The 25,444-nt window shown below is 41.8% G+C and overlaps 3 protein-coding genes across 4 annotated transcripts in view; 2 read left to right on the forward strand and 1 right to left on the reverse strand.

Annotated features, from left to right (window-relative positions):
- Positions 1–358: 358 nt before the first annotated feature.
- alad (aminolevulinate dehydratase) lies at positions 359–15,020 on the reverse strand. The gene is made up of 12 exons (XM_062988860.1): positions 14,940–15,020; positions 12,602–12,724; positions 12,408–12,458; positions 7,875–7,971; positions 6,720–6,855; positions 6,115–6,198; positions 4,946–5,034; positions 4,791–4,846; positions 4,021–4,108; positions 2,726–2,812; positions 1,650–1,779; positions 359–672 (listed from the first exon to the last, which is right to left on the reverse strand). The coding sequence occupies exons 2-12, from the start codon at positions 12,718–12,720 to the stop codon at positions 614–616; spliced, it is 996 nt and encodes a 331-aa protein (XP_062844930.1). The 5' UTR covers positions 12,721–12,724; positions 14,940–15,020; the 3' UTR covers positions 359–613.
- Positions 4,534–18,359, forward strand: tmem203 (transmembrane protein 203). Of its 2 annotated transcripts, none has more exons than XM_062988862.1 (2): positions 4,534–4,598; positions 16,725–18,359. In XM_062988862.1, exon 2 carries the CDS (start codon positions 16,909–16,911, stop codon positions 17,320–17,322), a length of 414 nt encoding a protein of 137 aa, XP_062844932.1. In that variant the 5' UTR covers positions 4,534–4,598; positions 16,725–16,908; the 3' UTR covers positions 17,323–18,359. The 2 variants fall into 2 exon arrangements, with proteins under 2 accessions (XP_062844932.1, XP_062844931.1); XM_062988861.1 differs by lacking the exon at positions 4,534–4,598 and adding an exon at positions 15,306–15,417.
- A 4,887-nt stretch (positions 18,360–23,246) lies between these two features.
- The window catches only part of tprn (taperin), a 44,548-nt gene continuing 42,350 nt past the window's right edge, over positions 23,247–25,444 (forward strand). Inside the window, exon 1 of the mRNA XM_062988769.1 lies at positions 23,247–25,255. Within this exon, the coding sequence (XP_062844839.1) occupies positions 23,294–25,255 (1,962 nt within the window). The 5' untranslated portion in view covers positions 23,247–23,293. The remainder of the gene's footprint in view (positions 25,256–25,444) is intronic.

A 25,444-nucleotide genomic window follows, 5' to 3' on the forward strand; every position in this document is an offset into this window, starting at 1 on the left:
GTGAGTGGACACGGTACTTAAAAACTCCAGCAGCGCTGCTGTGTCTGATCCATTCATACCAGCACAACACACACTAACACACCACCACCATGTCAGTGTCACCGCAGTGCTGAGAATGATCCACCACCTAAATAATACCTGCTCTGTGGTTGTCCTGTGGGGGTCCTGATCATTGAAGAACGAGGTGAAAGCAGGCTAAAATAGTATGCAGAGAAACAGATGGGCTACAGTCAGTAATTGTAGATCTACAAAGTGCTTCTATATGGTAAGTAGAGCTGATAAAATTGACAGTGAGTGTAGAAACAAGGAGGTGGTTTTAATGTTATGGCTGAAGTAATTAAACCACTTGCAACAAATGTTGTTAATCATACTTGTATATTTATTCCAAAATATAAAGATTTAAACAAGTGTATCTTGGAATTGTTAGATGATTAGCAGATTAGTAAACCTATTTATACAGCTTGTATTACATCAACAGATGGACCCAGCACCAAACTCAGAAATGATTATCTCTTACATTACAGGATTTAAACCTAACCCGGCAACTTCTTGGTCTGTGATGATTTGAAGAAGTTTATCACAGGTCAGTAACAATGCATAAGATCAGACTGGCTTAGTCTGTTAGCCATGTTAGCAGCTGAGGAGTGTAGTAAGTGATGATGATGTCTGCTCCTGAAAGAAATTAAAAAAAATTAAGTTTTAATAGGTGTTACAAATGCTTTTTGTGCTTAGCAGTGTATTCGGTAAAAGGAAAAAGTTCACTAAGCAGCTTAAAACATTTTGAAATGAATTTGCCTTTCAGTGCAACAATGGTGATGCTAACGCTAGATAAAAACTGTGATCCAAAAAAACTAAACAAGTATCAGGTCCACCTGCTGGAACATGGGTGTCATTGTCCACAGTAAAGCAAGCTGTATCACCATGGTCACGCCATGGAAGACAAGACATGAACTTTTTTGTGGTTCTTGAATCTGATCATGCAGACAAGTCTTTTCTTAGCATTAATTATGGCGAACTAGCCCCATTTATATGGGCACCAGCTAGTCATTCAAAAACACTAACAAGTAATCAGGTTGCATGTTACAAAGGTAAATAACATTAATATATAACAACATTAATATATAATAACTTAATACTCAAATTAATAAGTCATAGCCAATTAGTCTTCCAGGGCGGCACGGCGGCTTAGTGGGTAGCACTGTCGCCTCACAGCATGAAGGTCCTGGGTTCGATCCCCAGGCGGGGCGGTCCGGGTCCTTTCTGTGCGGAGTTTGCATGTTCTCCCCGTGTCTGTGTGGGTTTCCTCCGGGAGATCCGGTTTCCTCCCACAGTCTAAAGTGTGTGTATGTGTGTCTGCCCTGCGACGGACTGGCGTCCCGTCCAGGGTGTTACTGTGTGCCTTGCGCCCACTGAAAAGTTGGGTGAGGCTCCAGCACTTCCTCCCCTCACGACCCTAATTGGATAAGTGGATAAGAAAATGAATGACTGAATGAATGAGTCTTCCAGGAGACTAGTGGCCAATTTTGTCTGCTTAAGGCACTGTCAAATGTGCCTGCTAGGGGGCGAATATGTAAAGTTTTGACCCAGCAAAATCCCAAAAATGGCATAAACCATGTAACTAAGTGAGTTTTGGCCTATGTTTGGCTCACCTGCCCGACGGAAGGCGGTCATGGCTTCTAGGACAGCTGTTCGCAGGTCAAAAGCTCCTGCCTGTGCTCCGTGCCATAACATAGCGTACTCTCCAGACACATTGTACACCGCCAGAGGGTGACAGGGGTGCTGTGGAAAATAACATGATAAAGGAAATTAGAGTTAGCTCAACATTAGTATAAAAATGTGCCCTTAAAAATATTACCGAACACCGGTATGAACAACGATTGGCCTGTTGTTCAGATGGGCGGGACTAAAGGTCGGAAGTGGGTCTCTCTCTGTCAGAATGGTGCGGTTACGACCTCTGCTGGCTGATTAGAGGCGCCTACACGGAGATGAGGAAGGAGTGTTCTTAGGGTGTGTCTCTCTGCACACAACGCTAGGTGACACAACACTCGTCAATGTGTGGGTGGCGAGATGCATACGGCTTGCTGCTCACGTGTCGGAGGGGATGTGGGTTAGCTTCGATCTCCTCGGTCAGGGCAGAGATCGGCATAGACAGAGAGGAGGCGTGATGCAAATTGGGCAATTGGACGCGCTAAAGGAGGAGATCAAAGCTAACCCATATCCCCTCCGAAACATGGGCAGCAGCCGGATGCATTTTTGCCACCCACACATTGATGAGTGTGGCGCCACCTAGCGTTGCATGCGGAGAGACACACCCTAAGGGCACTCTTCCTCATCTCTTGTGCAGGCGCCTCTAATCAGCCGGCAGAGGACGTAATCGCATTCTGACATAGAGAGACCCACATCCGGTTCTTTGTCCCACCCCCCCAACTGAGCAACCGGCCAATCGTTGCCCATATAGCCACTCAGCTTCGAACCGGTGAAGCAGAGCTGGATTCGATACCACATACTCAGAATCCAGCCCTGGTTGCAGCGTGTCTTTTTACCGCTGCGCCACCTGAGTTAAGTTAAGTATAGTTAAGTAGTTGAAAAATACATACATTTTGTAATACTTTTTAGGCCCCCTGATCAGTCACAGGCTCTTAGAACACCCCCTTTTCATACACCCCTGTATGACAATGTCAGGTTTTCAGTACTGATTTGGTTCACAGCTATCACAGATACCCACCTTATCTTTAACCTCTCTTATAATATCAAGGTAAGGCAGTCCTGGCTTCACCATCAGCATATCGGCTCCCTCTTTTACATCCCGATCCTAATAAAATCAGAAGACAAAGTAAGTTCAGTTGACTTATATACAGATTTTACTTCTACCATCCACACCGTGACATTCCCATTGTGGTTCAGCAAGAAATTAAATGGGAATAATACAAACATATTTAATCTTTCAGTACCATATATATGTATAATTTCATTTGTAATGTTTAAATACATGAAAGAACACAAAAGCCAGCATAATCACTCAGCAAGGCTAGAAATGTAGAGATCTCTTACTTGTTTGTGTATGTATAATATAACCTGTACAGCAGCAATTCTTAACCTTTCGTTCCCTCTTAGACCCCCCGTGTTAAAAAAAAAAATCTGAGACCCCCTTAATAAAGGGTTCTGTTTTCTTGCTCGTGGGAAATTCAATTACTCCATGATGAAGGTAAATATTTTGGTATTTCCTGATATCGGTTGATGACGTGGATTTACTACTAGTGAACTGGTTGTTGGAGCTTCCTCACCTGGGTTTACTTTAGCAGGATCTGCATCAACAACTGTACCAGAATTATTTGCACTCTCAATCAGTTGACCTTTGGACTTTTGAGGTGGATGAATTAAATATTTGTCTAGACCCAACGTTAGACTAAAAGCACTTTAAATAGATTTATTAGATCACAACAGATTTGCTGTATGTTAATAAGCTGTTGATTTTCCCGTCCCCCTTTGGGACCCCCTTAAGGCTTACAGAGGCCCGGTGTCCCCGTTTGAGAACCACTGCTGTACAGTATGTACTCTACAGCAGTCATCCCCAACCTTTTTGCACCACGGACCGGTTTCATACAAGATGTGATTTCAAGGATGGGAGGGGGCAGGGGGGATTTAAAGTAGGATAACTATAGAATGGAAAATCAGTGTGAATCCTGAGCTTTTTTTTTGGTGCAATGAGACGCTGCTCCCACCTAGTGGTGATTAGAAACAATAACACCCGAAGAGTATAGGAAATGTAATTTCTCTTGTAGCGATCTCTAATTATTTATTGTTTCTGTGCGGCCCGGTAATAAATGACCCACAGACCGGTACCGGTCAGCGGCTCGGTGGTTGGGGACCACTGCTTTACAGTTTAATAACTTAAATAAACAGCTACACAACTGTACACAGGGTTTGGGCTGTGTGGATGATCAGGGTAAATCTGTGTTGTGAAAGAATTGAGTGTACTGTACTTGGGTTTTTATGTGTTTTATGTTTGGATTCACGTACACAAGCTCGCAGTGCTAATCCACGGGCACCAGGGGGCAGCTGATAGCATCTCCTGTCTCCAAAGGCTGGTTTGGACTGGGCGGCATCTCTAAAAAAATATAACATTAGGATAGACTGCCTTCACAAAAAACCAGAAAGATACATACCTGCATTAATATAGATTACATTATACACTGATCAGCCAAAACATTATGACCACTGACCAAAAATGTGCATTCGCGAGAGTGAGGGATCTGTTCAACTTTAGACTTATGGGGGTTTCTCATAGTTCATGTGTTGACTACAGCAGATCTGAATCAAGGACGACTGGGTTGAAGTATCTCCAAAACAGCAAGGGTTGTCACAGACAGCCATGGCGAGTACCCACCGACAGTGGTCAGAGGAGGGACGAGCTACGAATCGCTGACAGGTTGTTGGGCAGCCAATACTTCATAATACCGGAAGACGTGAAGGCTGTGATGTCTGGTACGGACCAACAGAAGATCTACTGTGATGAGACATGTTCCCGTCCACTGTAGAAAGCACCTACAATGCTACAGCATTGTAGTGTAAACTGGACATCGGAACAACAGAAGGAGGTCAGTTGGTCAGACGATTTCATTTTTTTCCAAGATTATGCATCGTCCACCTTATGACGTGGAGAAGTTAAAGAACACAGGGGGAATTGTAGCCAAATTGTAGTCAGAGGTTCACTGGTTCAGGCCTTGTACAGTGTATTGTCACGATACTGTAAGTCGTTTTACAAAGTGAGTATAGAACACATAGAATACCTGAACGGTCCATAATAGCACGAGGCAAACTTAGCACTGTAGCTCAGAACAGAAACCTAGGAAGAAGAAATGATGCCATGAGCAGATTTTCCACAGTACCAGAGAGAATTTTATATATAGGTGTCAATGCCGTCAGTGTGTGCTGTATGATCTACCTTGTTTCCAAGATCACTGGATATCAGCGCTTGCTTAATGGCTGCTACTCGTCCATCCATCATATCAGATGGAGCGATGATGTTGCAACCTGGCCAGACAGTCAAATGAGGAAGACTGCATGTTAGCTGCTGGTTAGTGTTGGCTTTTCGTGTTGGGGGTCACATGGAGTAAAAAATATGCAAACATGGGCCACAGACTCTGTATTAGAGTGACTAATTATCTATCTTTGACATTGAAGCACTTCTGTAGTCCATCTGTTTCTCTGCATGCTTTGTTAGCGCCCTTTCATCCTGTTCTTCAATGGTCAGGACTCCACAGGACCACTACAGAGCAGGTATTATTTAGGTGGTGGATGATTCTCAGCACTGCCGTGACACTGACATGGTGGTGGTGTGTTAGTGTGTGCTGTGCTGGTATGAGTGGATAAGACACAGCAATGCTGCTGGAGTTTTTAAACACCTCACTGTCACTGCTGGACTGAGAACAGTCCACCAACCAAAAATAACCAGTCAACAGCACCCCCGTGGGCAGCGTCCTGTGACCACTGATGAAGGTCTAGAAGATGACCGACTCAAACAGCAGCAATAGACGAGCGATCGTCTCTGACTTTACATCTACAAGGTGGACCAACTAGGTAGGAGTGTCTAATAGAGTGGACACAGTATTTAAAAACTCCAGCAGCGCTGCTGTGTCTGATCCACTCATACCAGCACAACACACACTAACACACCACCACCATGTCAGTGTCACTGCAGTGCTGAGAATCATCCACCACCTCAATAATACCTGCTCTGTCGAGGTCCTGTGGGGGTCCTGACCATTGAAGAACAGGGTGAACGCAGGCTAAAAAGTACGTAGAGAAACAGATGGACTACAGTCAGTAATTGTAGAACTACAAAGTGTTTCTATATGGTAAGTGGAGCTGATAAAATATAGGCACACGTTTTGGAATGTGTCTGTAGGGATTTGTGAGTGCTCTGCATTTAAGAGGTCAGACACTGTTGATGGATGAGAAGGTCCGACTCAGAACTAATGTCCAACTGACCACAGGGGTTCAATGAGTTTGAGGTCAGGGCTCACCTGACCTCTGGAGTTCTTCCACACCTGTTGATAATTTCATACACTGGCTTGTATTTATGTCCATATTGTTATAAATGAGCAAACTAACCAGCCTTTGCATAAGCCAGTGCCACCTCTGCCAGTCTTCTGCAGCTCGCTGCATTATCCAGGGTGCCATCTTCACGCAGAATCCCTGCAAATGAGAAAACACGGAGAAATGTGTGATCAGACTAGGGTTGCCAGATTCCAGCCAAATGAAAACCTTGTGGTGTACAAAAGAATGTGTCCATATTTCATGAATATGTTTCATGAATAGGGTGCTCGGGTGGCGCAGCGGTCTATTAGGCTGGCCCAATACCACTGAGACTCGGGTTTGAATCTCAGAGGTGCTATCGACCAGCTGGTGTTTACACAGACGTGACTGGTTATGTCTGGAGGAGTGGTGGTCGAAGCCCTGTGTTGGATTGGTGCCCTGTGCATCACAGCTCTCTATCCACCACAGAGAGCTCAATATCTCACGTATAACCATCAGACACAATAGGCCGTGTCTGAGGTAGGGAAGGTCGAACTGGGTTTCTCCTCATTGCCACTGTATATTGTGACCTCAGCTCCCTGCGCATGATATGACTCTCTGTGGGAAATTTCTCTAGCTGGGAGGTGTAAAAGAAGTGCCACAACTGATGCAAGACAACGATCCTGCAGGTTTGTACTAACCACAGTGTCCGTGTGAGGTGTAAGGACAGAGACAGACGTCACAAGCGAGCAGCAGATTAGGGAACAGGGCTCGGAGCTTCTTCACAGCCTGCACAGCGGGGGTATCAGCAGTGTCAGCAGCAGATCCTCTCTCATCCTGAAGGAAATACGATTAAACTATAATATAATTGTATAAATATACAGGGTGGGCCATTTATATGGATACACCTAAATAAAATGGGAATGGTTGGTGATATTAACTTCCTGTTTGTGGCACATTAGTATATGGGAGGGGGGAAACTTTTCAAGAGTGGTGACCATGGCGGTCATTTTGAAGTCGGCCATTTTAGATCCAACTTTAGTTTTTTCAATGGGAAGAGGGTCATGTGACACATCAAACTTATTGAGAATTTCACAAGAAAAACAATGGTGTGCTTGGTTTTAACGTAACTTTATTCTTTCATGAGTTATTTACAAGTTTCTGACCACTTAAGATGGTGCACCACCACATTATGGGTGTCAGGTCCGAGCATTCCTAGATGAACAGTTTCCTGGAAAGTGGATTGGTCGTCGTGGGCCAGTTGAATGGCCCCCAAGGTCTCCCGATCTGACCCCCTTAGACTTTTATCTCTGGGGTCATCTGAAGGCAATTGTCTATGCTGTGAAGATACGAGATGTGCAGCACCTGAAACTACGGATACTGGAAGCCTGTGCTAGCATTTCTTCTGCGCTGTTGCTATCAGTGTGTGAAGAGTGGGAGAAGAGGGTTGCATTGACAATCCAACACAATGGGCTGCACTTTGAACACATTTTATAAGTGGTCAGAAACTTGTAAATAACTCATGAAAGAATAAAGTTACGTTAGAACCAAGCCCACCATTGTTTTTCTTGTGAAATTCTCAATAAGTTTGATGTGTCACATGACCCTCTTCCCATTGAAAAAACTAAAGTTGGATCCAAAATGGCCGACTTCAAAATTGCCGCCATGGTCACCACCCATCTTGAAAAGTTTTCTCCCTCCCATATACTAATGTGCCACAAACAGGAAGTTAATATCACCAACCATTCCCATTTTATTTAGGTGTATCCATATAAATGGCCCACCCTGTATAATTACTTCATTCAAAACAATGGTCTACATCTTACACAGGATTAAAAACAATTTACTCTACTAACTTTTGTTATTTTGGTAGGGACGCCAAAAATCAGCACACATTTCAAGCCTTCCTTCACAAGCGGGCGCAGCATTCCCTCAAGCTTATTCACGCCATATCTGCAAGAAACGTATCAGTTAAAAACGTCTAACAGTGGTGTCCAGACTTCTTTCTAGGAGGGCCAGATTTAATAATGCGAAAATGTCCGAGGGCCAACAGTCCCTGATGACATTATTTTAAACAATAAAATATGCATGTAAATACGCTTATTATTATTAATAAATTTTTTACACACCGAACAGCAACCAAATATAAACATTCAGATAAACAAATCAGAACATACAGAACCAACTATTTAAATTTCTAACTGAACTCTGTAAAATAAAAGACGGGGCGCATTCACAAAAATAAAGCTAAACGTGGCTTTATGTACTAAAAGAACGACACAGTTTGTCGAGTGGGGTTTGTAATGAGTCTGTAACTATGGTGATATTACGTCATCACGTCCCCACGTCATCACTTGACGTTGGTAAGATGGCGGATGTAGTGCGTACGGGTGTTGTGTGCATACTGCATACTTCTGTACTGGAAGTATGTACTTTTTTACCGGCTGAGTAGTGCATACTTCCTCCAATCTAGTACGTACTCTGTAAGTATGCGATGTCGGACGCAGCTCATGACTTAATTGTCGCATAGGCCAGACGTCACTTCCCGAGACGCAAGAAGAAAGTGTTATAATATAAATTATTATTGGGCATTACAATATTGGTCTAAAACATTTTGGTATTCAAGGAATGTGATTGGAGTTGTTCCAAACTGCCACGTGGCATAAAACCGGTTAGAACTGGCTGAGTGGAAGCCTGGAACAAAAGGAATACCTTAAATGGAGTAGTACTACACCTGGCCACTAGGGGGTGGTGGTAAAGTATAAATAACTGCTGCGCGCTCTACTCGTGGTCTGTGGCATTTCTTTATGGAGAGGCTTCAGAACGCAGCTGCTTGTTACCTGGAAGACGAACCAGCCTTTTCTGAATAAAACTTTTAAAGAACGTCGCCTTGCCTCCTGATAAATTTGGATCGATTCTAACAAAAGATCCACGACACAACAAAAGCTAAAATATATCTTTTTACTAAGGAAAATGACAAAAATAGTAACGCACAGTAACTTGGATAAGTAACTTTAATCTGATTACTGGATTGGAAATAGTAACTCGTTAGATTACTTGTTACTGAAAAAATGTGGTCACAAGTAATGCAATTTAAGACATAAGACGCAGGCCTACGGGCCAGACTTTGGACATGCCCGGTCTAACATGAAAAAACGGCATCCCTCATGGACGACTTTACAATGGGTTGTCTACCCTGCACTTAACCATTCAGGGTAATAAGAGGTTTGTAATAACGAGACATAGAGTCACATTTATATTTTACATTTACGACATTTAGCAGAAGCTGTTATTTAAAGTGATTTACAGTTATGACTACATATAATTCAATCAATGGAGGGTTAAAGGTTTTGCTAATGGCTGCAGTATGAAATGGGGGTGTTAGGACGATTCATTGATGGAGAACCTAGAAATTTTTAGAACAATAAGTGTTTTTTTCCATATTAATAAATATACTATCGTCATTAATTTTATATTTTATATTTTTTATATTTTTTATATTTTTATATTTTTTATTTTTATTCCCCCCCCCCCCCCCCCCCCCAATCTAGTCGTGTCCAATTACCCTGATTGCGTCCTCTATACTGATTCGACCCTTCACTGCTGACTGAGGACGCCTCTCAACTGACACACGCCCCCTCCGGCACGTACAGTCAGTACAGACTGCATTTTTCACCTGCACGAGTCGAGTTCATACACTGACGGGCACTGTGTAGGGAGGGCCACACCCCCATCAGCATTATTCCTCAGCCCTGTGCAGGCGCCATCAGTCAGCCAGCAGGGGCCGCAGTTGCACCAGCTATGAGGACCCACGATCCGACTTTTTACCCCTATGAACAACAGCCGATCGCTGTTCGTGCCGCCCAGCCCAGTCGGAAGGCAGACCCGAGATCCGATAGGATGTATTCGAAACCCCAACTCTGGTGTGCTAGCGTACTTTTTTTCACCGCTGCGCCACCTAATAAATTAATTTTTGTACTTTTGTGTATTACAAAATGTAAACCTTCACAGAGTCCATGCATGTGATATCTTTGCACGGGACCCAAAATCCCACACAGCACCCCTGCACACATATACATATATTAATTGTTTATATATCAAAATGAATTGCTGCACCATAAAGACTAAAGTAAGCAGGAGGAAACATCTTATATGATACTTTTGCTCTGTAATGTAGCTTGTTATTCTACTGCTGAACTGGAATGATACTGAACAGGGAGGGTTTCTTTACAGAACCAACCAAATCTCGTTCTTTCATCTCTTTCAGGAGGGTCGGCACCAGCTCCACCCGTTCTACAGCTTATCTATGCTCTCCAGTCGGGGCAAATTAAAACTTTAACTGCTCCAGAGCTTCCACAACCCCACCTATCTTTTGTTTCCTATACAGGAATAGGAATAGTTTTATTCATGTTCATTTCTATAAATCAAATCGACATCAATAATAGACAGTAAAAGTGGCCAATACACTGTCAAGGTATATGTAATTTCATCCGGCTAACGGTATATAATACTGTGTTAAACTTACTGTGAGCAAAATAGGACCAGCTGAGTGGCAGAAAGAGAGTTATTGCTATCTCAAAAGTAACTATACTAAAAATCAATAATAAATAACTAGTGACCATGCCAAAAGAGTGGAAAAGAGAAGGTTTGAGTGTTCAGTTCTGGCTTTACTGGCAGAGGGATACAGTAAGTGTCAGGTAGCTTCCATCCTTAAATTTGCAGACATTGGGGACAACAAAGCTACAGACTGGCACAGAGTATAAATGAATCTCCATTGATTGGAATGATTGTCAACTCATTCAAATGTCACTCAACAACCATAGGATGACTTCAAGTGACCAACAAAAAATGGAGTCAGAATGAAACTGAAGAGGACTGGAGTAAAGTGTTTTCCAGCTGGGCTATACACCTGGTTGTCTAATAGTTAGATGAAGACTTGGAGAGACCTACAAGCCACAGTGTCTTACACCCAAGGTGGAATTTGGTTGAGGATTAATAATGATTTGGGGGTGCTTTAGCATTGTGAGTAGGGCTGTCGCGCTAACCGCAATTTTGAAATATCGCGGTATAGACCAGCCAACCGCAGGGCATGCCAAGCAACTGCATCACCGCGATATTCACGTTTTTTCTTTCTTTCTTTCTTCTCTTTTTTCTTTTCTTTTTTGCAGGGTCCATCTTGTTTTATACGCTTACAATCGGGCGTAATAAATGTTAAATAAATTCATGATGAAAATGAGCTAGGAGCGTCATTTTCCCGCAACCTGTTCTCATGCGTTGCTGCTGAGTGTCAGGCTTTGTGTTTTAAAATGTAAACAATCGCAACAGGAATTATAGGCAAGTTTATTAATGATCACATTGAGTTCACACTCAATAAAATACTTGTAATTTAGACTATATTTAAACAGCCTTGGCGTACTAAAACACTTAATGACGGTTAATATGGCATTGCTGGCTTGCTGGAATGATTTAAATGTATTTTTTCGTTGAATAAAAATGTATTGAAACGAATAATAACTTAAAATGTCGTATATATTGTTATGTTAATTATATCTACTAAATAGATAGTTATTAGTGGCGCAATAACCAGGCTAGATTTGCTTTGATCTGTAAAGTCGCATGCAGGATCAGTACACGTGTGTATTAGTGTAACATCGGTAACGTCGGGAACATCGCTACCCCACTCAGATCCTCTCTAAACCACATCAGATGAACTTGTTGGTTTTTCTAGCGTGCATGATAACGCAGGTTTAAACTCTTACTGACTTTATTCTTTATTCTATTTTTTTTTTACCATATTTTGATTAGATGTGCGTTTAAAATATTTAGCCTAAACTCTTTTCTTTTCGTTTCACAGTGTATATCTAACCTAGGCTAGAAGCTTAATTTAAACCTTTTTTAATAGAGAAAAGACGCGCATCCCTGCTCTGTTCTGTATTTAACATTAAACACGCATTTCATTGGTCTTAAAGCCGTCTCATCTTTGTCATTATAAAGCAATAATATACCGAATCATAGCCTAACAATGAAGCTTGTTTATATAGCTCTAAAATCCAGATTAATTAAGTAATTAAAAAAAAAAAAAAAATGGCGATATCACCGCATACCGCGATATTGAGACAGGTTGAATATCGCAAGGGGAAATTCTTTCACCGCGACAGCCCTAATTGTGAGTGATGCTAATTGTGAAATCAAGCCAGGTACAACGTTATCCTGAAAGCAAACCCATTTCCTTTTTGCTCTGACAATGTTTCCCAACAGGTATTCAGGTACCAAGTCATAAAAAAGGCTTCAAAGTTGCATAATGCAGTATTTGCACACAAATATGAAACTATCAACAGTGTCACAACACTCAAGGCAATACGTATTTTGGTACTGATAAGAATCATTACCTTGCTTGACCTGGTAAACTTGCAATATGTTCCACTGCATCAGGATTGTCACTGTAAAAAGACAACATTACATTTGCACAGGCTTCACATTTGCTTTACATTCAACCCACTACTGGACAAAGACTCATTTAGGCTAAATCTGCAGGTCATGTCATGGTCCCACATACACCTGTGTAGAACTTAAAATTCATTACGTGATAAAGATGGGGTAGATGAGGTTATCAGGTCTGAGGTCCGCTGCACATGTCTGCCAGTGTCTTAGAGTGGGGTGGAAGTAACCGCTGTGCAGGATCGAGTCTGCGGCCTGTGTCATTGTCCTAAAAAAGAAAAACACAGTATGTCAAACTCTGTCCACAGTCAAGTGAGCTTTGAAATTGCCCTGCCACCTGTTTCTCTACATACTTTTTCAACCTCCTTTTACTAATTTATATAGCACTTTTTACAACAGACATTGTCTCAAAGCAACAAAATCCAGGACCAACAGATACAAAAACCCCTATTGAGCAAGCCGAGCGCTGCTGTGTCTGATCCACACATACAAGCACAACACACACTTTGGAGCTGCTGTGTGTTTTTTTTAACAGCGGCTCTTGCGCATGCCTGCTCATTAAGCTAGACTGGAATGTGACTAAGCCAAACTACAACCAAGCCTCTACAGAACACTTGTAGAATACAACATGATTTCAGTAATCTCACCTATTTTGCAACATACCAAAAATACATCATTTACACTGTTTATAATGTAATCAGCCTGGTAGTTGTGCCTATAAAACAGTCCAGTAAGATTGGCTATAACACACACACATATAGCACATACTACTGTAGATGTGTTATTTCAAAAACAGTAACTTCTATGTGCCCATATAAACAGGGCTAGTTTGACTGCACCCACTAAATATAAAGTGCATAGAATAATGGTGTCTTGGTTAGGAAGAAAACCCAAACTGTCATATATATATATGGCATCACCTTAAACAGTCAATCAAGCATTACAATGCCATGGGTTTTGAGGCTGCCAACCAAGAATATATTTATAACATGCCACATTTTAAACTAACCAGTAAATCCAACTCTTTCCATAGTCTACAGTAAGTGCAGTTAATGCTAAATAAAATTGTATAGGTGCAACAAAAGCTTAGTAGGTGAAATGACTTGTCTCAGAAGCTCACAGAATAAGATGATAAAGTTCCAGAGCATGTAGCCCCTTAAAATCACGTTTTTGGCTGCAAAACTTTATTGCACAGTTTCAACCCGCTACTGTTGGCACCACAGAAATGGTTTTCTTGTTAAGCCTAAGATGCCAAGTGTCAGCTTGTAGTGTAAGTCAGTCTTGGAGGCCCCCTGCGCTGTGGAATTTTAAGCTTTCCCTGTAATAAACATGGTTAAGCCAATGAAAGTGTGTTGGAACCTGGGGAAACTTTTAACTCCTGGACTGGTGGATAATGGCAGGTGTGGCAAAAAATAGAACACTATGTGCTCAAATACATAGTGCAGATTTTAAAGATTAGCAAAGTAGCAACAATGTAAGTAAAAGGTCTTTCTAAACTGCCACCTCATGCTGGTAAAATAGAGATATTTAGAAGTCCTGAAGGGTATAACATTTAAGATCCACCAGATTGCTTTTTCTGATCGGGAACAAACTTTGGTCAAGCTTTATGTTTTATTTTTTTCGTTTTTTTTTCTTTATTTGTCATATATACATATACAGATTACAGTACAATGAAATTCTTTCTTCGCATATCCCAGCTTGTTTGGAAACTGGGGTCAGAGCGCAGGGTTCATCTTATGGCGCCCCTGGAGCGGACAGGGTTAAGGGTCCTGCTCAAGGACCCAACAGTGGCTGCATAGCAGAGCCTGGATTTGAACCGCCAATCTTCCGGTTGATAGCCCAAAGCTCTACCCACTAGGCTACCACTGTCCCTCGTGTTGCTGATTTGGGTGCAAGAGCTATATTCTTGGTTGGCAGCCTCCTCCAAGCCCATGCCAATGTAACACTTGCTTGACAGTGACCCCTGTGTTTTAGACCTTGAATTCTATGACCATCTATATCTGATAATTTTACCAGCATACTGTGACAGTTTGGGTTTTCTTCCTGACCAAGACACCATCATTCTATGCACTTTACTTTTAGTGGGTGCAGTCAAACTAGCCCTATTTATATGGGCACATAGAAATTATAGTCATTTATAGGTATAACACGAAATAAAACTAATTTAAAACTATTTAACAAGCTTTCTACAAAACCAGAATAATTATCTATGTTTAAATAGAGCACTTTGAGGTAAAAGGTGTTTTCTTATCATTTTATATCATAAATTAGATGCAGAAATAATCACAATCTTACTTTTATGTTTTGTATGTAAACGTTTGACTTTGACCACTGTGTATTTACAGCGGGTAGTATTTGTGTTTGCAGAAAGTCATTTGCCTTCCTACAATACAACAAAAAATACCGCAAATATCTATTAATATAAATTAATATAAAATTCTAACAATGTTGTTGTTGTTATATAAAAACATAAGTAAACTTACTCTCGTGTCTCAGCTGCTGTGGAGGTTCCTTTGCAATGTGAGCATGTGCGCGTGCGTCAAGGCTAGGACTCGGGGACCGTAGAAGTCACACCCCCGTTGTGTCGCGGTGTCGTCCTAAACCGATATTATATACACTACATAGTGCACTATTTAAGAGTTCACGTTCAAATTAAGTAACCACCTCTTAATAGTAAATATTGCACTATTTAGGCATACTTTACACTTTAAAAATACCATTAAAAGCCAAATGTTAAAAAAATCACTGTCCCGCTTTCTATTAGTGTCCAAATAATATTGCAAAGTATCTGGCTGTATCTACGCACTTCGTAGGGAATAGGGATTACTGACTTATTTCGGACACAACCCTACTCTCTATGTAGTCTCTATGATTGCTGGTTGCTCATCAGTTGTATGATTCTAGATATAATTTTAGTATAATTCTGCTTATTATTTCAGCATGTATTACCTTTAATATCAGGTAAGTCTGCCAACGTTATCACAATAATTTATAATATAATTTGCATAGCTGTCACTTGTTTAAACGGGTTTACATCAGCTAGCAAGCTAGCTAGGTATGCTAACTGTATATATACGCAGTGTTGTCACATTCCAATTAATTTTAATTCTGTATGTTTTTCAGTGGCACGATTGTTTATTTTTAAATGACCATGTTAAAATGCTGAATTAATTAATCCTTGACATTCTAGTAACTAGTAGACTGACTAGTAGCTGAAACACTGGTTAGCAACGTTTAGTATACACTGATCAGCCATAACATTATAACCACCTCCTTGTTTCCATTTTATCAGCTCCACTTACCATATAGAAACACTTTGTAGTTCTACAATGACTGACTGTAGTCCATCTGTTTCTCTGCATGCTTTGTTAGCCCCCTTTCATGCTGTTCTTCAATGGTCAGGACCACTACAAAGTAGGTATTAATAGGGTGGTGGATGATTCTCAGCACTGCAGTGACACTGACATGGTGGTGGTGTGTTAGCGTGTGTTGTGCTGGTATGAGTGGATCAGACACAGCAGCACTCCTGGAGTTTTTAAATTCCGTGTCCACTCACTGTCCACTCTATTAGACACTCCTACCTAGTTGGTCCACCTTGTAGATGTGAAGTCAGAGACGATCGCTCATCTCATCTATTGCTGCTGTTTGAGTTGGTCATCTTCTAGACCTTCATCAGTGGTCTGGATATTTTTGGTTGGTGGACTATTCTTAGTCCAGCAGTGACAGCATCGCTGCTGTGTTTTATCCACTCATACCAGCACAACACACACTGACACACCACCATGTCAGTGTCACTGCAGTGCTGAGTATGACCCACCAACCAAATAATACCTGCTCTGTAGTGGTCCTGTAGAGGTCCTGCCCATTGAAGAACAGCATGAAAGGAGGCTAACAAAGCATGCAGAGAAACAGATGGACTACAGTCAGTAATTGTAGAACTACAAAGTGCGTCTATATGGTAAGTGGAGCTGATAAAATGGACAGTGTGTGTAGAAATCAGGAGGTGATTTTAATGTTGATCGGGCTGTGATTAAACCATTGGAAATTCAATAACAACCCCTAGTTTGCTTCAGCTGCTTCACCCAGAGATTCAAGTGTTCAAGGTATGTTTTAACCATGTTGAGAACTAAGGATCATCATAGAAATACCAAGACATTTTCTATTTAAGTGTTAATTGCAATTATTTCCACACAATAGTAAGGTAAAATTTAAAAACGGTGATAGGCATGGCTGTATATGATAACATATTCATTACTGTTTCTTCACAGATTTAGATGATCCTCTCAGTCCATCTCCAGAAGCTCAGAAGGCTAACGATGGCCCGGTCATCAGAAGAGAGTTTATGATGACCACATGACTCCAAGATCATTTCTACACTGCTCCTTAATACCATAAAAATCCCTAAACGGGTGTCCTGAAACCAGCCGGCTTGACACCCCCACTGCTCCCACTATGCTGTTCTCTCTGCGCGAGCTGGTGCAATGGCTCGGTTTTGCCACCTTCGAGCTCTTCCTCCATCTGGGAGCGCTGCTCGTATTCAGCGTGCTCGTGGCGCTTCGTGTCGACCTGCTGACCACCATGAGCTGGTGGCTGGTGTTCGTGCCGCTCTACGCCGCCGACGGCCTCAGCACCTACTTCACGGTGATCGTGTCCATCCGCCTGTACCTGGAGGGCGAAGAGCGGCTGGCCGTGCTGCGTCTGCTCTGGGTGCTCACCGTGCTCAGCCTCAAGCTGGTGTGCGAGGTGCTGTTGTGCCAGAAACTCGCCGAGCACGAGCAGAGCCGCGACCCGCTGTTCGGCCTCATAGTCTCCCCTGTGTTCATCCTTCTACAGCTGCTTATGATACGTGCATGTCGCGTTAATTAATGTAAAGATGACGGACCGTCGCCTCACCCATGTGTTAAAGGACTTAATGAGTGAAATTATTCACCTGTACATCATTCAAATCAGGACACGAGAGATTTGAAAAGGACTTCCAGAGGTACTGCAGGGTAAATGACTTGGGATTTTTACTGTATTGAATGGCTCAAGCTTATACACTGATCAGGCATAACATTAAAACCACCTCCTTGTTTTTACACTCACTGTCCATTTTATCAGCTCCACTTACCACATAGAAGCACTTTAGTCCAGTTGTTTCTCTGCATGCTTTGTTAGCCTCCTTTCATGCTGTTCTTCAATGGTCAGGACTCTCCCAGGACCACCACAGAGCAGGTATTATTTATGTGGTGTGTTAGTGTGTGTTGTGCTGGTATGAGTGGATTTTAAACACCGTGTCCACTCACTGTCCACTCTATTAGACACTCCTAACTAGTTGGTCCACCTTGTAGATGTAAAGTCAGAGACGATCGCTCGTCTATTGCTGCTGTTTGAGTCGGTCATCTTCTAGACCTTCATCAGTGGTCACAGGACGCTGCTCGTGGGGGGCTGTTGGCTGGATGTTTTTGGTTGGTGGACTATTCTCAGTCCAGCAGTGACAGTGAGGTGTTTAAAAACTCCAGCAGCATTGCTGTGTCTGATCGACTCACTAACACATCACCACCATGTCAGTGTCAGTGCAGTGCTGAGAATCATCCACCACCCAAATAATACCTGCTCTGTGGTGGTCCTGTGGGGGTCCTGACCATTGAAGAACAGGGTGAAAGGGGGCTAACGAAGCATGCAGAGAAACAGATGGACTACAGTCAGTAATTGTAGAACTACAAAATGGGCAGTGAGTGTAGAAACAAGGAGGAGGATTTAATGTTATGGCTGATCAGTGTAAATACGTCATTACATCAACGTAATTGTGCAATTTTTAACGTCTGTCCAAATGCTGAGTGACATTAGCTCTCTGAATGCTGTCTATGTTCTGTATGTATATACTGTAAATAAAGCAACATATAAGCCATCATTTTAATACACAGATGCTCTCAGTTGTCAATGAACCTTGACCTGAATAAGGCAACCAGTATTTTTGTCTCATAGTCAACGTTCTTGAAGGTTTGTCCTCACTGATAGTCCCTGTTCATAAACATTGGAGTCTGAGTGCTAAAATAACACAGACTAGATTTTCAAGGTTATGCTACATGGCCAAAAGTATGTGGACACCTGACCTTGAGCTTTTTGGATAATCCTTTCCAAAACCTTGGGCATTAAAAAGGCAAGAGTCAAGATTTCCAGAATTTCTCTGGTCAGGCAATGTTGTTAGACAAAGCTTGGCTCACAGTCAACTTTCCAATTGATCCAAAATGCTTTCAGGTGGCTGAGGTTGAGTTTCTCCACTTTAAACTCATCAAACCCTGTCTTTATAGACACCACTTTGAGTCAACATTATCATCAGATGTCATTATTGCAAGTACGTGGACATAATTTGTAATCATTAAGAGCTGGTGTTCCAGCCACACCCACTGCTTTAGAGCCCCTAACATACAGTAACATTATATGGTTTCTACATTGTGGCAATTGGGTGGTACAAATTTGGGATTTACCTCAACTGGCGCAAAGGACAAACCAAGACCGCAATCTTAAACTGGCATTCTCTTCTCTCGAAATGTCAAGTATAGCACTTTTACAATAGGTCTACTGGTTTACTGTGTACAGGTGCTTTGGTTTGTGTTCCTGTAATGCACGTTATCACCAAGGGTTTGTGGAGACATGACCATGAACTTGTTGGACATTTCTTTCCAAAACCATAGGTATTAATGTAGTTCTTCTATATGTCTTCAAAAGAGCCTCCCCTCCTTTGGAAACAGACTTTATCATGTTATTGTAAGTGTGCCTTTAGGAATTTGAACCAATTTGAAGTCAAAAGAGTATTTGGGAGTTCTATCACTGATATTGGATAAGAAGGCTTAGCTTAAAATGGACATTTCAAATCATCCCAAAGGTAGGGTTAGGGTTAGAGGAATGGGGCTGCAGGCTGCTGGAGTTTCTCCATACCAAACTAATAACACCATGTTGGCATAGACCTTACATTGTGCATAGAGGGCCAATCATGCCGGAACAGGAAGCAGCCTTTCCAAAGATGTTTCCACAGTTGTATTTAAAAGCTAAAGCACCTAAACTTAACATACTTTTGATTATATAGTGGGTTTGATGTATGGTAGTTATGGCCAGCAGATGGCACCAAAGGTTTTGTTGTAACCCATGACAGACTCGCAGTTCTATTCAAAGTATAATTTCAAAAGAATTCAATAATACAGTATAAAAAATATAATTTTAAAAGAATTCAATAATATAGTATGAAAATATAATTTTAAAATAATTCAATAATATAGTATGAAAATATGATTTTAAAATAATTCAATAATACAGTATAAAAATATAATTTAAAAATAATTCAATAATACAGTATAAAAATATAATTTTAAAATAATTTAATAATACAGTATAAAAAACATAATTTTAAAATAATTTAATAATACAGTATAAAAACATAATTTTAAAATAATACAATAATACAGTATAAAAATATAATTTTAAAATAATACAATAATACAGTATAAAAATATAATTTTAAAATAATACAATAATACAGTATAAAAACATAATTTTAAAATAATACAATAATACAGTATAAAAATATAATTTTAAAACAATTCAATATAAAAATATAATTTTAAAATAATTTAATAGTACAGTGTAAAATATAATTTTAAAATAATTAAGTATAAAAATATATATTTAAAATAATTCAATAACAGTATAAAAATATAATTTTAAAATAATACAATAATACATTATAAAAAATATAATTTTAAAATAATACAATAATACAGTATAAAAAATATAATTTTAAAATAATTCAATAATACAGTATAAAAATATATTTTTTTAATTATTTAATAACAGTATAAAAATATAATTTTAAAAGAATACAATAATGAAGTATAAAAAATATAATTTTAAAATAATTAAATAATACAGTATAAAAATATCATTTTAAAATAATTCAGTAATACAGTATAAAAATATCAATTTCAAATGAAACAAAAAATAATAAAACTACAAAACAACACTGATCTAGATATTATTAATAATAATTTATTCGTTTATTAAGATTTTAACGTCATGTTTTACACACTGGTTACATTCTTGACAGAACAGGTTACACAAGATTCATCAGTTCACAAGGTTAATGTCAAACACAGTCATGAACAATTTAGTGTCTCCAATTCACCTCACTTGCATGTCTATGGACTGTGGGCGGAAACAAGAGCTCCCGGAGGAAACCCACGCAGACACGGGGAGAACATGCAAACTCCACACAGAAAGGACCCGGACTGCCTCACCTGGGGATCAAACCCAGGACCTTCTTGCTGTGAGGACACCCATGCTGCCCTAATAGTAATAAACCAGCAATAAAAAAACATAAATATGCCAACACAGTAGCATGTCCTGGGAACCTTGGTTCAATTATCGCTTTTGGTCAATGTCTGTGAGGAGTCATTTCTGTTCTTTCCACGTCCTCAGGTTTTATTTGGGCACTCCTGTTTTCCTTCAATCTCATAAAACATAAAAAGGTAAGCCCTGCATCAGACTGGAACTTTGCCCAAGGTGGATTACCACCCTACAGTGTTTTGAATGGTGCCAGACTCTCCAATCAGTATAAAGCTATTAATGAACTATTAGTGAGTAAACAGGGTTTGTCTGTATATTATTTCTTGGGTTCTCTTTAGCCTTCTTTAGATACTGTAAGGTTATAAGAAAAATTAAACATTCAGATAATAAAACATATTGCTGCCAACTCCATTACTTTTACTGTGACTAACAAATACTTCAAATGGTTAAAATCATAATGTCTATGATCTTTGTTAACCTTACACAAAGAACAACATATGAGTCACTTTAATTGTTGCTGAACTTTGCCTGGACGTTTATAGTATACAGTTGCTCATGTAGTACGGCCCATTGTGTTAGTGAATGTCAGGAGCTTAATAAAGCCACATAACCACACCCGTAGCTTATAAAATAATAAAATACCATCCATACCATACCATTTTTCTGACACTTTTAAATTAACTATAGATGTGTACAGTGAAGACAAAGCACAGTGCAGCCACTAATTAGTAGAAAGACACAGGTGAAGATTCCATTCACTTTTAAGGGACATGTATGTTCCTTACATTCACTTTGACTTTCATTTGATTGCAGACAGTTTGAACCCAAGATATTTCATGTTTTGTCTGCTTAACTTCATTTCATTTGTTAATATACCTCTATTCCTATTCATAATATCATTAAACGATTCAAGGAATCAAGAGGAATTTCTACGCTGAACACTCGGGATCTTAGATCCCTCGTACAGTAATAGCTGATATAACCACATGGGTGAGGGATTACTTTGGCAAACCTTTGTCAAGCACTACAATACATGAGTTACATGCACAAATGCCACTTAAAACTTTACCGTGCAGGTCGCTCGGGTGGCGCAGCGTTAAAAACACACACTGGAACCGGAGCTGGGATCTCGAATACATCGCATCGAATCTCGGCTCTGTCTTGCCGGCTGAGGCCGAGCGGCCACATGAACAACGATTGGCCTGTTGTTCATATGGGCAGGCCTAAGCCGGATAGGATCACTCTCTCATGACTGGTGCAATTACGACCTCTGCTGGCTGATTGATGGTGCCTGCACAGAGACGAGAAAAGAGTGCTCTTAGAGTGTGTCTCTCCGTACACAACGCTAAGTTGCACTGCACTCGTCAAAGTGTAGGTATATATATATATATATATATATATATATATATATATATATATATATATATATATATATATATATATATATATATACATATATATGGACTCTTATATCTTATACAAAGCATAATACAGTAGTCACAGATCCATATTACCATATTGCAGATCTGTGGGAGGTCAAATAGACAGAATAATTTTATTTAATTATTGTTTTTGTTTGTAAACAACTAAAAGGGTTGATGGGATTTAAAAGGGTGGGGTTGGGTGGCTTTGACTGACAAGACACGCTGAGAATAGAAGCAATACAATAGGCGGGGATATTTACACAAGGGGACGTGGGTTAACTTCGTTCTCCTCAATCAGAGCGGGGATCGGCATTGGTAGAGAGGAAGCATGATGCAATTGCATGCGCTAAAAAGGAGAGAAAAAGGGGAGAAACCTTTATTGTGCCAAAAAGAAGCCTTATGTTAACTGTGTTTAGAGGTGGCGTCGACTTCTCTGGGCTCAGAGGCATCTAGGATGGACCATCACACAGTGGAAACGTGTATTGTAGTCAGAGGAATCAGCAAATAGACAAAAAGGACCCATTTTTACACACGATTGATTTGATCTATTCTACAAAGGCAACATTTTAAGCTTAAATACGGACTTTTATATCTTATACAAAGCATAATACAGTAGATACAGCTCCATATTACCATATTGCAGGTCTGTGGGAAGACTTAATGGATAATTCGTGTCATATTCGTATCATTTTAAAAATAAGACATGCAACAGAATGCATTGATTTAATTATTGTTTTGTTTGTAAACAACTGAAAGGGTTGATGGGATTTAAAAGGGTGGGGCTGGGTGGCTTTGACTGACAAGACACGCTGAGAATAGAAGCAATGCAATAGACGGGGATATTTATACAAGGGGGCGTGGTTTAACACACATGACCGCTTGGACTGTAACGATTACGTCGACGCTGACAGGTGCAGTGGGCGGGGCCACGGCGAGCAGAGAAGCATCACAAGGGGATCAGCGTAGGAACAGGGAACGAAGATGCACGGGTGCGGGCGCGAGGACGAGTAGGAGTCGATTCTTTTCTTTTCTGCCCCAAAACCTGTTCCCAGTTCTTCTCGCTGTCGGTTCTCCCTTCATTCATCCTCATAATGTCATCCGGAGACACCGGTGTTCTTCGGAAAGAGGCCGGCCAGGAGGGCCCGAGGATGCCGGCCTGGAAACGAGAGCTTCTGGAGCGGAGGAAAGCGAAGGGCGGTGGGTCCGGTCCAGGTGCCGACTCCGGCTCCGGCTCCGGCTCATCTCGGGTCAACGGCGAGCAAACGGGAACGCGCAGAGATGATGTGGACGCGGGAGCTCATTCGAACAGGACGTACACCATCACGCCTGCAGCTAAACGAAGCGGCACCGGCGGCGGATCCCCGGTTATGTCCCCGGTGAAAACAAAAGACCCCTGGTCCGCCATGGACACCGGTGACACAGCGACATCGGTCGTGAGATCGGGATCGGACAACGGCGAAAGTCTTGTGCTTCAAGAGAGTTTGGGTCCGATCAAAGAGAACCCGTTCATCAAACTGGAAAAAGAGCGCAGGAAACGACTGGAGCGAGAAAACGCATCTCGCCCTGTACAACACATTTTGGAATTGTATGGTGGTGTACCAGGAGTACGGACCATCCGCGCAGAGAACATCATCATCATAGAATCCGATCCTGACTACTTTTCCGACGGTGGTGCTTTTAATCAGACGTCCATGGCACGGCAGAATGGCACTATTAGCGAATACAGCTCCTTGAATGATCTGCTGGACCGCAGAGGTAATCCGGTCACTGAGATCCGCGCCAAAGAAGTGGTCATCTACGATACAGCGCTGAGTAAAAGCGAGGAGAATTTGAGCACGCTGGGTCGGGGTGAGCTGGCCGACTTGGCGCAGGCCCAGGGCACGGTCAGTCGCATGCGGGAGAAATTCGACATCAAGTACGGCGTGCTGCACAGCAAGTCTCGCAGTTCTGAGAACCTCTTGGATCTGAGCTCCGGTACACGGACGAGACCCCGTTATCCGGACGTGGTGCCAAAACGTGTGCCAGGCTCTCCTGTGCGCCTTCCACACTATAGTCAGCCAGTCTTCTACAGTAGCCAGTCTTCCCCCAAAAGGTCTCCTAATGGGTCGGAAAGTAGCAGCCCGGTTTCTGGGTCACCTCTGCTGACACCTTCCTACCAACGCCGTAGTGTCAGTGTCAACCCTAGGGAGGACGTCCAGTCCAAACCCGTCAGAGAAAGGGACAGGGACAGTCCTGATGGGGCGTCCAAAGCCAAGGTGCCATGCTCTCCAGAGAACCACTATGCTTCCACCTCTCCTTCAGGGTTGCCAGGATTTGAGATCCGGCCTTCGCCGCGTCCTGAACTGTCCACGATTCCGGCTAACGACACACAGGCTCGTGCTCTTGCCAACCTGCGTTTGCAGTCCCGGAACTCCTTTACGGTCATCCCCAAGCAACGCCGGGCCCCTTCGGCACCCGGCAGCACCGCGCCCTCCAGCCCCATCGTGTCACCTGCTCACTCGGTGCCCTCAGTGGAGGTGCCTGCCCTCAGTCCTTCATCTTCTTTATCCTCAGAGGACCAAGCACCAGCCAAAATGGAAGAGATCCCTCCGGAAAAGCCTGGTTCTCCCATCTTACCCATTTCGCCCACTTTACCCAATGACCACTCGATCTCCTCGCCCGACGTAGCCACCGATTCAACACCACCCCCTGCGCCGGAGCCAGCTTTAGAAAAGCTGCCCGTTACGAACATAGATGACATAGTGGTGGGGTCATCCCAAACCTTCCCAAGTCCTATGATGCAAAGGAGGAAGGGCAACACGTTTACAGTCGTCCCCAAGCGTAGGACTGAACCCCAGCCTGTCACGCCTGACGTCCAGGAGCCTGCTCCGGAGCCGCAGGGCTCGCCATCCTCCTCCGCACAGAGCTCGCCATCCTCCGGACAGGCACCTTACTCCCATCTTGGCACTCTGCTGAAAAAGCGTTACCCAGCAGTGGAGGAAATCGAGGTCATCGGTGGATATCTCTCCTTAGGACGCTCCTGTCTGTCCAAAACAGGCTCCACAGGAAAGAAGGTAAGATAGAAGGGTCATCATACCCAAATTAACTGGCATTATACCAGCTTATTTAGTTGCTAAAATAAGATCCACTTTGAGTGTGTGTTTGGTTACTTGTAGTTCAAGCAAAGCAGACATGTCTGGTATTGTGGAACTAGAACTGTGCTGTGGGTAGGTCACCTGTCTAGAACCACAAGGTATTTTTTC

Source organism: Trichomycterus rosablanca, chromosome 26 (genome assembly GCF_030014385.1).
Source record: "Trichomycterus rosablanca isolate fTriRos1 chromosome 26, fTriRos1.hap1, whole genome shotgun sequence".
NCBI classification, from domain to species: domain Eukaryota; kingdom Metazoa; phylum Chordata; class Actinopteri; order Siluriformes; family Trichomycteridae; genus Trichomycterus; species Trichomycterus rosablanca.

Bases quoted from the DNA above. Each gene is read 5' to 3' on its own strand.
- alad (XM_062988860.1), bottom strand. From the start codon at position 12,720: ATGACACAGGCCGCAGACTCGATCCTGCACAGCGGTTACTTCCACCCC. The intron at 6,856-7,874 runs GTTAGTAGAGTA...TATTTCCTTCAG, and splicing joins TCCCTACCAAAATAACAAAA to GATGAGAGAGGATCTGCTGC. The intron at 1,780-2,725 runs GTGGGTATCTGT...TATTTTCCACAG, and splicing joins TAAGAGAGGTTAAAGATAAG to CACCCCTGTCACCCTCTGGC.
- tmem203 (XM_062988862.1), top strand. From the start codon at position 16,909: ATGCTGTTCTCTCTGCGCGAGCTGGTGCAATGGCTCGGTTTTGCCACC.